At 39.6% G+C, this 17,047-nt stretch overlaps 1 protein-coding gene across 1 annotated transcript; it reads left to right on the top strand.

Moving 5' to 3' along the window:
* Window positions 1–203: 203 nt before the first annotated feature.
* On the top strand, window positions 204–1,130 carry LOC128527226 (odorant receptor 131-2-like). Its single transcript, XM_053499608.1, has one exon. It carries the CDS (start codon window positions 204–206, stop codon window positions 1,128–1,130), a length of 927 nt encoding a protein of 308 aa, XP_053355583.1.
* The last annotated feature ends 15,917 nt before the right edge of the window (window positions 1,131–17,047 follow it).

The following is a 17,047-nucleotide window of genomic DNA, read 5'->3' as shown; positions in this document are numbered from 1 at the left end:
GCAATATTTAGCAAATTAATACTGTTTTATTCATTACAATAATAATTATTTAAATGTGCTATTTTTAAATGTGTAATATTGTTTTTTTATTAATTTTTTAATTATTTTTATTTAATATGCAGACTAATTATTAAATAATGAACTTAAGTTGAATTGATTCATATAATATTTTGCAGGGCTATTATCTACTTAAGACAGTGGCAATGAACACAACAGACCCACTAAGAATCCCAGACAATTATCAGGAAGCCTTTGCAAAAAATATTGTTATTGTTTCTCTTGCTATAATCATTATTTTCATGAATGGAATTTTATTAGTGACTTTCTTCTGCAACCCTGTACTTCATAGTGAGTCCAGATACATTTTATACATTAACCTTGTAATAAATGACATCTTCATGATTTGTGCATCAGTGACATTATATGTGTTAACTTATGCATGGCCATACATAAATGTTTCTGTTTGTTGTACACTCTTAGCAATAGCATCAGCCACTTTTATGAACACACCTTTGAATTTGGGTGGCATGGCAGTAGAACGTTACATTGCCATCTGTAATCCACTGCATCATACACAGATTTGCACTGTAAAAAGGACATATTTGTTAATCAGTTTGCTATGGGGAATTGGTGCTACTCCTTCAATAATAGACACAATTGTTCTTACTACAATGAAACCCAGTACGTTTTTTCATTCTCTTACATTATGCCAACCAATTTTTGTGTACAACACAGCTTATTATGAACAAAAGACAATTGTTGCACAAACTATTTACATGTCATTTGTGTGGATAACTTTAATCTATACATACTTAAAAATTTTTCTTATAGCTAAGGTTGCCTCATCAAGCCATCATCAAAATTCAGCTAAAAAAGCCAGAAATACAATATTGTTGCATGGCTGTCAGTTACTCCTTTGTATGATGTCTTATCTAACATTGGTCTTGAATATGCTGTTAATTCCATTTTTTCCAGCTCATCGAACTAAGATCACATTCTTTAACTATCTGCTTACAAACATTTTACCAAGACTCCTGAGTCCTCTAATTTATGGAATTCGAGATCAGAAGTTTGTAAGACATATGAAGAGCTTCTTTTCTTGTAAATTAGTCTTTGTAAGAATTAGATGATCACATATATGGTAGATCTGAACTGGTTATAAATAAAGCATTAATATTCAAATATTTATTTTTAACATATTCTTAAATTGTATTGTTATCAATTAACACAATGTATATATTCTGTCAAAAAGTCATGTGAGTGACTGAAGTCTTTGTTTATGTTGTGCTTTGCAAGTAAACTGTAAATTTTACCTGTAATACCATTGCGCAGCTAAACACAAATGTGTCACTGGAGAAAACTTTAACTTTTTTTGGTTGCATTTTCAAACTTATAGATAAGGTAATCAGCATCAGTGAGGAACATAGGATAGACAACAAAGGCATCTGCAAAAATACAAATGATTTAAACAAAAATTCACATTCTAATTACTCTCTGGGAAAATATATTTTAGCTATGTCTTTCTAAAAAGACATTATCCAATTATTTATAATAATAAATTACTATATTGTACTTCTAACACATATAAACATGTATGCAGGCCAACACTTACCAGATAACCTTAATAAACAAATGATAATTTTTTTCACATAAAATAATATTCATGTTGTACAAAAATTTTAAATTAAAATAAATGCATGCATGTGTCCTTTAAATATAGATAGCAAGATTACCAATTATCTATTCTGTGCAAGTTAACATTAAGATCTTCCTGGACACGAGGCCTTATGCCCATTCAACACTTTTCAGATTAGATAGTTGTAAAAACTGTTAAATTCTATTTTGCAATAGAGGATTTAATTAATCTTATGAAGACAATTTTGAAGCCAAAGGTACTTTTCTATATGTTTATATTATCTTTTGAATTCTAAATGGCACACAAAGACACCCCTTTCTTTTTAGGGGATTCGGGCCATTGCAAACTGAGAGTTCTATGTAGGAGCAGAGACCACTTACCAGCAAGGCTCTAAGAGCAGAGATGATACACAACTGTTTTCAAGTAAATTGCAGTGTGAGGTATATCTTCAGAATTTTGATTTGTAAAGTGTCTTTAGCATCAGTGATCAACTCTTAAGTGACTAACATTAGCGTTAATTTTAGTTCCTTGTTCTTTGCAATCACTAGATTATTTGTCAAATAAAACTAATGCTGTTGATGGACAAAAAAAAAAAAACATGGTTATAACAATGGTAATAAGTTGCTAGATAGCTTTTAGTTAAATTAATACAAACAACATGAACAAAAGACAGATTTAGACTGCAGTAACTTTTAACCAATGTCTCTTACATCCAGATGAAAACTGCATATTTGATCTATTTTGCAAAAAAAAAAATGTATGAACATTTACAATTGGGCCATGCCATGGAACCAAGGAAAACTCATTGATCAGACCTTTAGGAGGGGCTTAACCCCTAATAAAAATGTAGAATATTGCTATTAATAACTTGCTATTAATAGTAATTATTATTTTACAATATTATTATTGCGACTATATTTACAAATATATATATATATTTTTTAATTTATTTTATTTAAATTTATATTAGCGTAACTAGTTAGTAACATGAGTTTTGTGCCACATTTTTAAAAAATCATAAAAGAAAATATACTGGGCATTAGACCTATAACTATATAGTTTTGCACCTATTTCTTTTTGCTCTCTTTCTCACCTTCTGCCATATGTACTCTTTCTATCCTGCTCTCTTTTGCTCTATCCTCCTTTCTCTCTTCCTTTTTGTCAACCAAATGTTAATAGAGAATTTATAATTATTTAAAAATGCCCATTTAATTGGTCCATATCGCTATCGATTAGAAAAAATAAATCTAAAATGAGTCCAGGTTCAATTCACTGTCCACAGGATCACATCACCCCAATTCTTGCTTCATTGCACTGGCTTCCTGTAAAATTCAGAGTTGATTTTAAGATTTTTCTTTTTGCATATACTGTAAGGCATTGCATTATTCTGCTCCAGACTATATCTGCAATCTTATCACACCCTATGTAGCATCTAGGTCTTTAAGATCTAATGATGAGCTACTATTATCTGTCCCCCGTTCACGTTGTAAAACGAAGGGTGATCGGGCCTTTTCAGTTGTTGCCCCAAAACTCTGGAACAGTTTACCACTACATATCAGAGCTTCTACATCATTGGACGTTTTTAAATCAAGCTTAAAGACACATTTTTACTCATTAGCGTTTGGGTGATGTTGTGCATGTATTTTGCATAATAAATTTGTGTTTTGTGAATTTTCTTTTTAATTCCTTTTATATTTGTTTTATTTATTTTTTTATTTGATTTTATTTTTTTTTTGCTGTTTATCTCTATTGTAAAGCACTTTGGATCAACTACGGTTGTGTTAAACCTGTGCTCTATAAATAAATTTGACTTGACTTGACACAGATCTATAAACTATAAATACAGGATAAAGCCCAAATTCTACCAGAATAAGAATCTGACAATTATGGGCATCAACTCTCATGTTAATGTGTGTGTGTGTGTGTGTGTGTGTGTGTGGGTGGGTGTGTGAAAGTCATCCTACACAGTAGCTCCCAACCTCCGCCTCTCCTCTCTCGTTGCATAAACATAAACATATGCACTAACTAATCGCTGCTTTGTCGGAAAATTCTCTATACGGGGGTCGTTGTTTCAGGACAGTTACTAAAGAACAGACACTATCTGACTAGAACATTAAAGAGAAAGGGGTGAAAGTGCAGTATAACAAGAAATAGGGGTAGTAAATTTTTGTTCAAAGATGCACTTCATGTTGTCACATCATGTTTTTCTGCTGATTCGGCCATAGTAAACAGGGCAGGTTAAATGAGGACGGTCTTTAGAATTTTTCCATTGAATGCACATGTGCACTGAGAGTGAGAGGACTAAGACGAGCAAATTTTTAACCTGAAAACGAGTGAGGTCATTAAAAAAAGTATAAGTTCTATATATCTCTTAGTCTAGTTTACCCTGCACATGGTGAAGACTGCTGAACTGACAGTTGTTCAGAAGATGATCATCAAAACCCTGCAGAAGCTGATGTATTGAAGCATAAAGTTGGTAAAATTCTGGTTTGACCCACACAAAGTTTTTATTTATGTTTATATTTAGCATTTGTTTGTCACTTTTTTTTTGCCTTAATGAAAATGTGTTTGTTAGTCTTCCACTATAATACAGTGGTGTGAAAAAGTGTTTGCCCCCTTACTAATTTCCTATTTTTTGGCATGTTTATCACACTTTAATGTTTTAGATCATCAAACAAATTTAAATATTGATAATATGATTTCTTGATCCCAAACTACATAGCCTGTGTGAAAAAGTGTTTGCGCCCCCTGTTAAAACATAACTTTAGTTTAATTTTTTTAGCCACGCCCAGGCCTGATTACTGCCACATATTACTGCCACAAAAGATCCTCAAAACAAGACATCATCCTGAGATTTAAAAACAAATTTGAAAGAAAATAATTAAAATCTATAAGTCTGGAAAAGGTTATAAAGCCATTTTTAAAGCTTTGGGACTGCAGAGAACCACAGCAAGAGCCACTATCTACAAATGGCAAAAACATGGAACAGTGGAGAACCTTCCCAGGAGTGGTTGGACGACCAAAATTACACCAAGAGCGCAGTGAAAACTTATCCAAGAGGTCACAAAAGAGCCCACAACAGCATTCAAAGAACTGCAGGAGTCTCTTGCCTCAGTTAAGGTGAGTGTTTATGAATCCACCATAAGAAGAAGACTGGGCAAAAATGGTTCCAAGACGAAAACCACTGCTAAGCAAAAATAATAGAGGTTAGTCTCAATTTTGACAGAAAACATCTTGATAATCCCCAAGACTTTTGGGAAAATACTCTGTGGACAGATGAGACAAAAGTTGAACTTTTTGAAAGGTGCATGTACCATTATGTGTGGTGTAAAAGTAACGGCGCATTTCAGAAAATTAACATTATACCTACAGTAAAATGTTGTGGTGGTAGTTTGATGGTCTGGGGCTGTTTTGCTGTAAAACTTGCTGTAATAAATGGAACCACGAATTATGCTGTGTACTGTACCAAAATATCCTGAAGGAGAATGTCTGGCTATCTGTTTGTGACTTCAAGCTTTGTGAGTGGTCAACTGCGATGCTGTGGCATGACCTTAAAAAGGCAGAAGTGTTAGATAGGTGCTCCGACAATTTTAAATTTCTTCACTCCCTTATTCGTCTCCGAATGTTAAATTTAATCTTTAGGATATAATAACTTTATACTCTACCCCATGGGCATCTATTTTTTTACTTATATGATGACACTGCAACCGCTCTAACAGTTGTGGCTATTTCTGCGCTGTTAGACAAACACATAAAGCATAGCAGCTTACTTTAAATCCCCGTTTAGTTTATTGGAAAGTAAACTAAACCAAATTTAAGCCCAAGTAGAGGACCATGGCAGCGCTTACCCTAATTAGAACTTGCTATGGATGACCTGACCTGACCTCAGCCGGTCACTCTCCGTGTAGTAGTTTTTATCATTATTTTTCTGTTTTTATTTTCTCTATTTTTAATGACGTGTGATTTACATGTTTGCTTGTTTTTGTTACAATGTGACGTGGGGGAAGGGTTGTTATAAGAAATCGCCACTAGAGGGCACTGTTTGTCCTTTTGTAGTTATAGTTTTGCAGACTCAGTTTCCCAGAAGGCACCTCGGTCAGGTGATGCAAGAGCACACGTGAACCGAGGGAGGTCATAAAATCTTCTATAAATAGCTGGTTAGTCTGGGAAACTGGGTCGAGCATTGTTGGTAATTACTGTTATTTGTGTGGGCATTTTGTTTTGAATTGTTTTGTATTTTGCTTTGTTTTGTTTTATATTGAATTTTGGTTTGTTTTATATTTGTATTTTGGTTGGGTGTGCAATGGGACCAACGAGCATGTCTCAAGGCTCAAATGTGTGGTCATATGTAGGTCCTTTGTGTTGTGTGTGTGTGTGGAGCTGATTCGGTGTTGTCGAGTTGTGTTTTGTAGTAGAAAATAGTTAAGTGGTTAGTCTCTGTGTGTCCCTTGGCCTAGCCTCCGTGTATCCCTTGGCCTAGCCTCCGAGTATCGCTTAGTCTCTGTGTTTCTATGTCCCGAGTCCCTAGTGTCGTGGTAGCTATTTGGTAAGTGTAGCTAGTTGTATGTTTAGCTATAAGGTAAGTGTAGCTATGTGCATGTTAGGCTAAAGACATGTTTAGCTAATAGCCATGTTTAGCTGATTGCCATGTCTTTAGCCTTAGTCCCATCTCTTGTCTCTAGTCTCGTCTCATTTCATCGAGTCTCTAGTGTCCCGTCTCGTCCTGTCTCTAGTCTCTCGTCTCGTCGTGTCTCTAGTCTCTCGTCTTGTTGTGTCTCTAGTCTCTCATCATGTTTTGTCCCGTTTTAGCTTCATGCTTAGTTTGTGGATAATGTCATATATGTCGTCAAGAAGCCTGTGTCACAACATAGAGCTTGTTATACGTAAAAGTTATTAGTGCCTGTGTTTCACCATCGCGCCGATGCCTTGTATGGACTGCCATCCCGCCGGTGGCTCCCCATAGCACCCATATAACAATATGCCCTGTGTAGAAGTTAAAGTTTGTTGTTTGTTTTTGGTTTTGTCTCTTCCTTATGATCAGTTTGTTATTGTTTCATTTAAGACTCTTTTGTTGAAAAGAACCCTCTGCGCCTATGCCTGCAACTTTTTGCCCACGGCAACACCATTAGCCATAACACCCAATTCATGACAGTTGTATTGTGTTTTTCTTTCATTAAGAGATGTCAATATTAAAGTGTTAAATTGTTTTATCTGTATATCTAATTCTTAGTTTATGTAAATTGCATCGGAGCTGAAGATGGTGTGGTTAGCAGCAGGAAGATTTGTGGGGTGAACAATGGAAGGATGGAAGCGCTTGCTGCTTTGTTTAATAGCAGCTATCTTGTTTTGTTTGTGGGCAGAAGGGGGGCTATCTTTAATATGTTGCTCTGTGTTTTTGTATTAAAGTCGGACTCACACAGGATGGTAAGTTTTTCAGGATGAGCAAAGTTTATTGACAAACTGATCAGAGCACAGCAGATTCAAGGATATGAAGTCTGAATCAGGTAAGGTGCAATGTAAAATGTTACTTTGGCTGAGTAAGTGAGATTAACTGATCCTTCTCTTTAGTTCCTTTGTGGAGGATAGTGAGCCACGAGGAATCGGAGCTGGAACCACTGAAGAGCCGACGAGGGATATACGCACACACATGGAGCCACGGAGATGAAGACAAAGGAGACCGATCGGAAACACTTCTGACCATCACTTGGTAGATGGTCCCTTCGTCAACTATGATCGGAAGAGGAGGCGTTTCCTCTTCTGCGCCAGGTTCTGTGGATGGGAAGACAGGGTTTCGGTATTTTTTTCAACGGAGAGACATGGAAAGTGGGGTGAATACAATATTGCGGAGGTAATTGTAGTTCAATTTAATTTAATTCAATTTTATTTGTATAGCGCTTTTAACAATTGGCATTGTCACAAAGCAGCTTTACACAACCAAAAGAATTATTTAAGTTTGCATGGAATGTGAATGTGTATGAATCAAAATGGTCAGATAGTCCCTGGTGAGCAAGCCGAGGGCAACAGTGGCAAGCGAAAAACTCCTTGAGATGGTAGTAGGAAGAAACCTTAAGAGGAACCAGACTCAACAGGGAATCAATCCTCATTTGGGTGAAACAGAGAGCAGAAATTGATCTGCATTCATACTGTGTGTTAGTTGGCAGGCAGTTAAGCATAACAGTTGATGTTAATTGATGTTACAGTGGGAGCCACGTCAAACAGCCGCTTGGAGCATGATAGGGCCATGACAGGACCGTGACAGGACCATGATCGATCCGTGCACGGAATGTGATCCCCCGCGATGACGTAGTTAACGATGCCCCGCCCCATAAACGCCCCCATGCGCTTTCTAAAAAGATGGTTGCAATGCTGTATAATTCCGCCAGATGGAGCATTGACTGCTTCAGTTAACTGCAGTGTCCAAGCAGCCGGTTACTATATTTGATATATATATAACATAACTTACATCAACATAGTTTCATAAATAGATGATGTGGTAAAAAAGAGGGATAAAAAACGATTCATAAAACAGATTTAAATCACTCAATACACAACCCATGATGCTTATGCTATTTTAATTAATGATTAAATTAATTAATAAAACTACTTATTGCAATATTTTTCACGACATCCTTAATAATACTTAAAGACACGGTAAAATCTGTAATTTATTTATACCGGTCGTTGTAGGTACGGAATACAATGCGGGCTATGTACAGTATTTTACATTACGGTGTATTTTATCTATTTCCGTTTAATACACTGGTAGATAATATTTTGCTGCAAAGTAAAGCTTAAAATTTAACTTCTGCTTGGGTTTGTTTTCGTTATATTTTTTATGTTTTCGCTAATGCTTTTTTTCGCTGATACACAGACATTAATCACTTATCACTACGGTGAATAGATGCGGCAGCAGAGACAGATTAAATCCCCATAAACATTCACACTTGAACACAATACTAACAGAACTAAACAGGTCCAGAGTGTCAGCGCCTGTTATCAGGACAGGATTCACCTACAGGATAGTACTGTAATTTTTACTGCTTATATATTTTTGCCATAGTTTCATTTGATTTTACGCGATTTCATGTTTTATTTGTTTGTGTGTACGTGTGTGTGTGTGTGTGTGTGTGTGTGTGTGTGTGAGAGAGAGAGAGAGAGAGAGAGAGCGTGCGCGCGGGAGAGGGCTTATATTGTGATTTATTCAAGGTTACTAAAGACTGGCTTACTACTACTAATAAAATATTTCAATGTAACCCATGGGTCTCAATCTGTGTAATATCTAAGTAGAGTGTAACTGGATCAGCCACAAAATGCCCCCCGTCTAACTCTGATTAGGAAAAGCTCACAGACACCAAACCTGCAGCACTTTGGTGTAATTTTTATTATCTTTTTAGCCGTGCTGCATGAGAGAAGAGTAGTGACAAATTCGTTACTTTTAATAACTTGATGTTTGATTGAATATTATATAATTTCCAAGAGGAGATTTATGGATGCAGTGAGAGAGGACATGAAGTTAGTTGGTGTGAGAGAAGAGGATGCAGAGGATAGGGTTAGATGGAGGCAGATGATTCGCTGTGGCGACCCCTGAAAGGGAACAGCCGAAAGACAAAGAAGAAGAAGATAATTTCCAAGTTTGATAGTGTCGATTTTAGAGTGCATTATACGATGCGAAAAGGAAGTAAATAAACACGTAGTAATGCAAAGAGGACAGAGCTGCGAAATATTTAAGCAATATAAATTTAACAAAGTGTGATCATAATGGTTGTTGTTGCTGTTTATGTAATTGGTTCCACCGTGTTACTGAACGCAACTGTGTTCACAAAACCGAGCGTAGGGAAAGAAAAACACTCGCTAACGCGTTTGAATGAAAAGGGGCGGCGGCTTTTCTTTGAAGATAGCGATTGCGTAATGGGCGGCAATCCGTGGAAGGGGGGTATAACACACCTCTGAACGTCCTTTGTCTTGTAAATTATTATATTTGTTCACCTTCCAATCCCCCACAGCGCACACACTGTTGCTACGTCTGTTGGGGCACTTGGTTATACACAGCACCTTAATGTATGAAACACTTACTTCCTGGTTTGTTTTATTTTAAATATTGCTTATTACCTTTTCCCGCAAAATAAACATTAAACATAAACAACATGTTATCATTGTGTAAATTATTAACATATTGGTGTCTTTTAATTAAGGACAAAAACAGATCCTGCGCTTGTGTTTAGGACTGATGCTGAACAGCTGTGTTCTTGGGTTTAATCAACGAATTACAAGACAACAGTTAAAGCGGTTGTGGATGAGAGGTGTGTGTGTGTGTGTGCGCGCGCGCGCTCCTGCATTTCTCCGTTGGTTTAACACAAACATTTTGCGCACAGACAAGTAAGTCTGAAGTACCCCTCCCCCCGCCAAAAACACACACACACAGAGCAATTAGCACCATGTCATAGTCAGTATTCTCCACTGAGGTTTCTTACCTTCCAAGTTTGTCTTTGCTCTTTTAATGGATTCTTAAAATCCCCCAAAAAATTATACTGAGAAAAAAAATGATTATGGGTCACAATCACAAACTAGCACAGATACATATGATCAAGTGTTTAACTGTTGTTTTCATTCGTTTCTATAACCAGTAATAATAATAATTATTATTATTATCATTATTATTAGCCCAACTCTTTGACTATTTAAAACAACGTCGGGTCCCATTTTTTGCACATTGAAGTTGTTGGTTTAAGTAAATGTATTTTTAAATACACAAACAATCCCCTAACAATTAAAACACGCACACATGACTTTAAAAATAAAATGTATTCTTTTAAAACTAGTAAAACTAAAAACAAATAATTTGTATAAAACAGGTGAAAACATGTTTAATTTTTACTTAAAGGTCATTAAAATACCCGGATAACACTAGCTGCTTATCAGTCTCTATCTGGTTCTTTTACATTAAAATATAATTTTTTAAAAATATTAAAGATGGAACTGTTTAATTCTTTGTTTCCCCCCTAAAGTATTAGACGTTTTGCAATTCTATGTTCAGAATATACAGTAGACCTGACCAAACATCATTCTAAAGCTGTTGCACTGTGACGTCATCCCTCCTACAGCTCCCTCAACAGCTTGTTCAGGCTCCTCCAGTATCTCCAAAAGGCCAACCGTCATCCGTCTGACCCCCCAATCCTCCACAGCGGAGCTCTGCTTAAAGACAACAGGAGAATTTAGTGGAGACAAAGATAAATAAACTTTACAGAATATCTAGTTGTAATAAATATAAAAGATATTAGTAAACCTACACCACAGAGTGTATAAAATACTGTTTTGGGGAATTCTGAAATGTAAATAAACTGGGATAACTTTAACCATTGAACTTTGTTAGTGTTAACCCCGGTCTGACTGTATTATCGTCTGCATTAAATTAAAATGCGCTTTTCATACAAATAAGTTAGGCGATATAACACTCGTATATATTAGTTCATCTCTGAAGCCAAACTATAACTACCCGAGTACTGAAGCCCCCCTCACCTCCTCCCACACACACCTTAACTGATAAACACTTCAGAGTTTTATCCAGTTCGGTAACTAAGCGCTCGCGCTCCCGCGCAAAGTCACGGCCAAACTGAGAAAAATATAATCCCGGTTATGAGCGTTTAGCTCGCGAGCTCCTGTACATCTATCCTCAGCTTGTGTCCTTCATGAACTGCATCACATAATATTCACAGATATAACCTGCAGATTAACTCTTACCCAAAGAATAAATAAATGCTGAATTTATCCAGACAACACGCGGTCAGACTCTAAAGGCATTTTTATAGAGCACAAACACTCTTCATCCGGTAGTGCAGCTTTTGTAATAGGGACATTAATAGTATTTTCGAAGCTTTAGTGTCTTTTTTAGTTAAAGAGGAGTGACATTGTGAGTTTGTGACACTGACAGTAAGCTGTAACTCCAGACTTGGTAAACAGATCATTAAGTTATCTAAAGTCACATCTGACCGCTGCTGGTGCTGCCAGTGATTTTCAAAACGGCCGGTAAAAAAAACTAAACTAAGAAATAAACTGTAAACTAATCCCAAACAAATTTTATAAATAAAAACACCACTTACCGCGAATAGTCCATTAAGCCGCCATCTTCATCTCTAGTGCAGTTTGGCAGCGTCAGTTCGGCGGGGGTGGGAGCGGGTTGTTAAAATCACGTGATTGCAACTCAGCGCAACTAAATTGCTGGCTTGTGTTAACGGGTCCTTGAGAACGAAGCGCCATCTAGTGGTGGAACCAGGTAAATGCATAAATAGGGCTTGAATGGGCGTGTTTACTGTGAAATCTTGACACGCCTTTCTCGAAGAAAAAGGAGGGGGGACTACGGCGTGCATGGGGCAGCCGTACGCCATTCGTACGCAATTCACACTTCCGCGGCTATTTGGCGTGGCTCCATCTGTAATATGGAGTCCATTTAGTTATTGAAAACTAGGTAGACTTGTATGAAGTTCCAGTCCTGAACTATCGAACTGTCAAGTCCTCAGAGAAACAGCTGCCAACACCAGTTGAGGCCAGAATCGTCTTCTAGGTAGAGAAAACCATCCCCAGACACGAGACGCATCCCAAAGAGACACATGGATAATCCATGTGTCGAGATCTCCAACCAGAAGCAGGGCACCAGGATGGGTCAGACAGGTCCGGAGGCCAGAGGGAGTCTGGATCACTGGCAGCTCAAGAACGACATGTGTAGCTCGACAGAAAGAGGAAAGGAGAGAAAGGGGGAGAAAGGAAAGAGAAAGAGCAGGAGAGGTGCTCTCAGGAAGGAGATCTATCATGCAATCCTATTGACAATGCAGAGGCAGTTTAGTGGCAGTTTTGTACGAAAACGGAGAGCATGGTCTTGTACAGGTTGGTTACCTTGCTCAAGATGGTAGAGCTGTTCTTCTGCAGACCCCTCGCTGTCAGTCCGTTCAAATACCTCCCTGAAATGTGAGACGAAGAGGTCATAAGAAGTGGTTAGTGTGGGTCTTTCCCCTTCCAGTCCTATCGCCTCAAACCATCTCTTCAGAAACTTCTTTATATGATTTAGTGCTTCAGGAATGGTACAGTAAGGGTATTATGCTTTGCAAAGATCTGATTGTTGATCATAGGTCATTTGAACAGTTTTCAGAAAGGTTTAACCTACCCAATTCTCATTTTTTTAGATATCTGCAAGTAAGACACTTCATTAGCTCTTCAATCCCAAACTCCCCTAAAGCTGCAGACAGGAAGTCACTGCCAGCACCGGAAGCGCGTTAACATCACAGAGCATGACGTGAGGAGAGCCTTCAAGAGAGTGAACACCAGAAAAGCAGCAGGACCAGACGGCATCTCAGGCCGTATTCTCAGAGCCTGCGCAGACCAGCTAGCACCTGTGTTCACTGAGATATTCAACATCTCTTTATCTCAGTTGGTGATCCCCACATGCTTCAAAGAGTCATCATTGTTCCTGTCCCAAAGAAACCTCATCCTGCTTCCCTCAATGACTATCGCCCTGTAGCCCTCACTTCAGTAGTGATGAAGTGCTTTGAACGCCTGGTCAGAGACTTCATCATCTCTTCACTACCCACTACACTGGACCCACTACAGTTCGCTTATCATCCAAACCGTTCCACGGACGATACAATCTCTCATCTCCTCCATACATCTCTCACTCACCTGGACACTCGGAGGGGGAATTATGTGAAAATGCTCTTCATCGACTACAGTTCTGCATTTAATACCATAATTCCCTCCACACTTACCACCAAGCTGGAGCACCTGGGACTCAGCTCATCAATGTGTCAGTGGATCTCCAATTTTCTGACTGGCAGACCACAGGCAGTAAGGATAGGCGTAAAATTTCTCAGCCTCCCTCACTCTTAGCACTGGAGCCCCCCAGGGTTGTGTTCTGAGCCCCCTGCTGTACTCTCTGTACACCCACGACTGCGTGGCCACTTCCAACTCCACCACCATCATCAAGTTTGCTGACGACACTGTTGTGGTGGGCCTGATCACAAACAACGATGAGACGGCCTACCTGGAGGAGGTTGGAAATCTGGAGAACTGGTGCCAGAGAAACAATCTCCTCCTGAACGTCTGTAAGATAAAGGATCTGATAGTGGATTTCAGTACAAAGCAGGTGAGGAACTACCAGACCCCCGTCATCAACAGGAGCCCAGTGGAGAGAGTGGACAGCTTCAGATACCTCGGTGTTTGACCAAGGCCAGGAAGATCGTGAAGGACCTCAGCCACCCCAATAATGGACTGTTTACTCTGTTGCGGTCTGGGAAGCGATTCCGCTCCCTGAAGGCCAACACAGAGAGACTGAGGAGGAGCTTCTTCCCGCAGGCGATAAGGTCTCTCAACCACAACCACACCACTATGCAGAACTAACACAATCTTTTCATAATTGACCAAATCAATCAATCTTTTTACATCCATGGACACTATGGACAATTACACGCACACCTTCCTTCATATCTACACTACATGTTGTACGTTTACATCCTGGACCATTGCACAAAGACACTTTAATAATGTAGCGTTTTTCATTGCTACGAAGGGACTTGGAGAGACGAGTGAGCTTCCTTGCTGCCCAATGCAAATGGCTGGGAGTATTATATTCATTACGGCACAAAACATCATCAACTACACAATCAACAGTCACTAAACACATATCAACAGGACACACTTCTAACTCACACACACACCCTGGCCGAAGCCACTAAACCAACCACCTTTCCTCGACAGGGTGAACACCTAACAACCCCTCCCGCAAAGCATGATGGTTACTAGTCCAAACCCCACCCACGCCACACTGCCCCCACCCGAGCTGTGACCGTCCCCGGTCACGATGGCGAACTCAGTCCTGGAAGCGTGACGTTGTGAACGCCGGAGTCTTTTTGCGGGGGAAGGAGGGCCGCTACTCTCTCCCTGAGGCGGACCGGCCTCCACAGAGTTCGAGGTCTCGCTGGCGTTGGGCTGGTAGGGCGCGAGACGGTCCCGGTGGAGCACGACCACTCACGACCGCCCCGTCAACCTCACCCGGTAGACTACATCAGAGAGCAGAAGAGGAGAGATAACAGTTAGATCTGGTCACAGTAATGTATAATGTAAAATGTATATTTACTGTAGACTGCAAGCAGAGACTCCAGCAGGACTAACTATGACAGCATAACTAAAAAGGAGGGCCAAGAGGAAACACAGACATGAGGGCTCCGTGAGATGTAAAGCAACCAATCACCTCACCGTCAACAAACCTAAGTGATCAATGAGAGTGGGGAGGACAGCATCTAAACATACCAGTTTACCATAATACTTCATGTCCATCAGTCCCCCAGATCTGCTCCTTTACCTAAAGCAAATCTTTTTATAAAAATGCTTGATTAAATAAATAGGTTTTTAGCCTGGACTTAAACACTGAGACTGTGTCTGAGTCCCTAACACGATTTGGAAGACTATTCCATAATTTTGGGGCTTTGTAAAAAAAAGCTCTGCCCCCAGCTGTAGTTTTCATAATACGCGATACTGATAAGCAGCCTGCAGCCATTGATCAAAATAGGCGTGGCGGATCGTAAGCCACTAGCAGTTCACTCAGATACTGGGGTGCGAGAACATTTAATGCTTTATATGTCAAAAGTAGTATTTTAAAATCAATGCGAAATTTCACAGGGAGACAATGACGTGAAAATAAGATAGGTGTGATGTGCTCGTATCTTCTGGTTCTAGTGAGGACTCTCGCTGCTGCATTCTGGACTAGCTGAAGCTTGTTTATGCACCTAGTTGAACAACCAGACAGTAGGGCCTTACAATACAGTAGTCCAACCTAGAGGTGATAAAAGCATGAACTATTTTTTCTGCATCGTTTAGCGACAATATATTCTTATTTTGGCAATATTTCTGAGGTTTCTAGTTTGTATGTGACCGGGTTTACCTGCTCCAGAACAGTGAAGGGACCGACATACCTGGGGTTGAGCTTCTTGCAAGGCTGACGCAGACACATGTCTCGAGTCGAGAGCCATACCTTGTCTCCCGGTTGGAATGATGAAGCGATAAATTGACATCTATCAGCGTTGGCATACAGCATGTTGCAGATGATAATGAGCTTCCTCCCAGACTCTCTTACTCTCTCTGAACCAGCTGTCGACCGTTGGGAGATCAGATGGTTCCCCGTTGTAGGGGAATAAGGGGGGTTAATGACCTAGAATACATTGAAAAGGAGTGAGACCGCTAGTCAGTTGTCTCACCCCAAAGGGAGTTTTGGGCATATTTAGCCCAACTAAGGAACTGGTTCCAGAAGTCCTGGTGGCCATGGCAGAAGGTCCTAAGGAAACGTTCGATTTCCTGGATTTTTCGCTTATTCTGCCTGTTTGTCTGAAGATGATATTCAGATGACAGACTCATGGTCACACCAAGGAGTCGGAAGGAGCCTCGCTATACCCGTAATATGAATTTGGGACCTCTGAAACGATATCCTCTGGGATGCCGAAGTAGCGGAAGACTTTATTGAAAAAGAATTTAGCTGTCACCATTGCGGAAGGAAGGCCTTTGAGAGGAATCAGTCAACAACCTTTTGAAAATCTGTCCACAATGACGAGTATGCAGGTATGGCTATCAGAGTTGGCTTCTTGAAAAACATTCCATAGCTGCTGGGACCAGGGGTAATGGGTAACGGAATGTGATGGTGGCCTTGTTGAGGGTACAAAAATCAATATACGGCCGCAGTTCACCATCTTTTTTTGGCAAAAGAAATTAGATGCCGTAGGGGAAGTTCACGAGCGGAAGAAGCCTTGTTGAAGAGCCTCCGTAATATATTTCTCCATGGCCTTTCTTTCTGAAATGGAGAGTGGATAGATTCGCCCTCGTGGCAATGGTTCACCGGGAAGGAGATCTATCATGCAATCCTATTGACAATGCAGAGGCAGTTTAGTGGCAGTTTTGTACGAAAACGGAGAGCATGGTCTTGTACAGGTTGGTTACCTTGCTCAAGATGGTAGAGCTGTTCTTCTGCAGACCCCTCGCTGTCAGTCCGTTCAAATACCTCCCTGAAATGTGAGACGAAGAGGTCATAAGAAGTGGTTAGTGTGGGTCTTTCCCCTTCCAGTCCTACCGCCTCAAACCATCTCTTCAGAAACTTCTTTATATGATTTAGTGCTTCAGGAATGGTACAGTAAGGGTATTATGCTTTGCAAAGATCTGATTGTTGATCATAGGTCATTTGAACAGTTTTCAGAAAGGTTTAACCTACCCAATTCTCATTTTTTTAGATATCTGCAAGTAAGACACTTCATTAGCTCTTCAATCCCAAACTCCCCTAAAGCTGCAGACAGGAAGTCACTGCCAGCACCGGAAGCGCGTTAACATCACAGAGCATGACGTGAGGAGAGCCTTCAAGAGAGTGAACACCAGAAAAGCAGCAGG

The sequence above is a fragment of the Clarias gariepinus genome, chromosome 6 (genome assembly GCF_024256425.1).
Source record: "Clarias gariepinus isolate MV-2021 ecotype Netherlands chromosome 6, CGAR_prim_01v2, whole genome shotgun sequence".
Taxonomy (NCBI): Eukaryota; Metazoa; Chordata; class Actinopteri; order Siluriformes; family Clariidae; genus Clarias; species Clarias gariepinus.
Note: the sequence above shows the minus strand (reverse complement) of the source record. Positions and strands in the feature narration are given on the sequence as shown.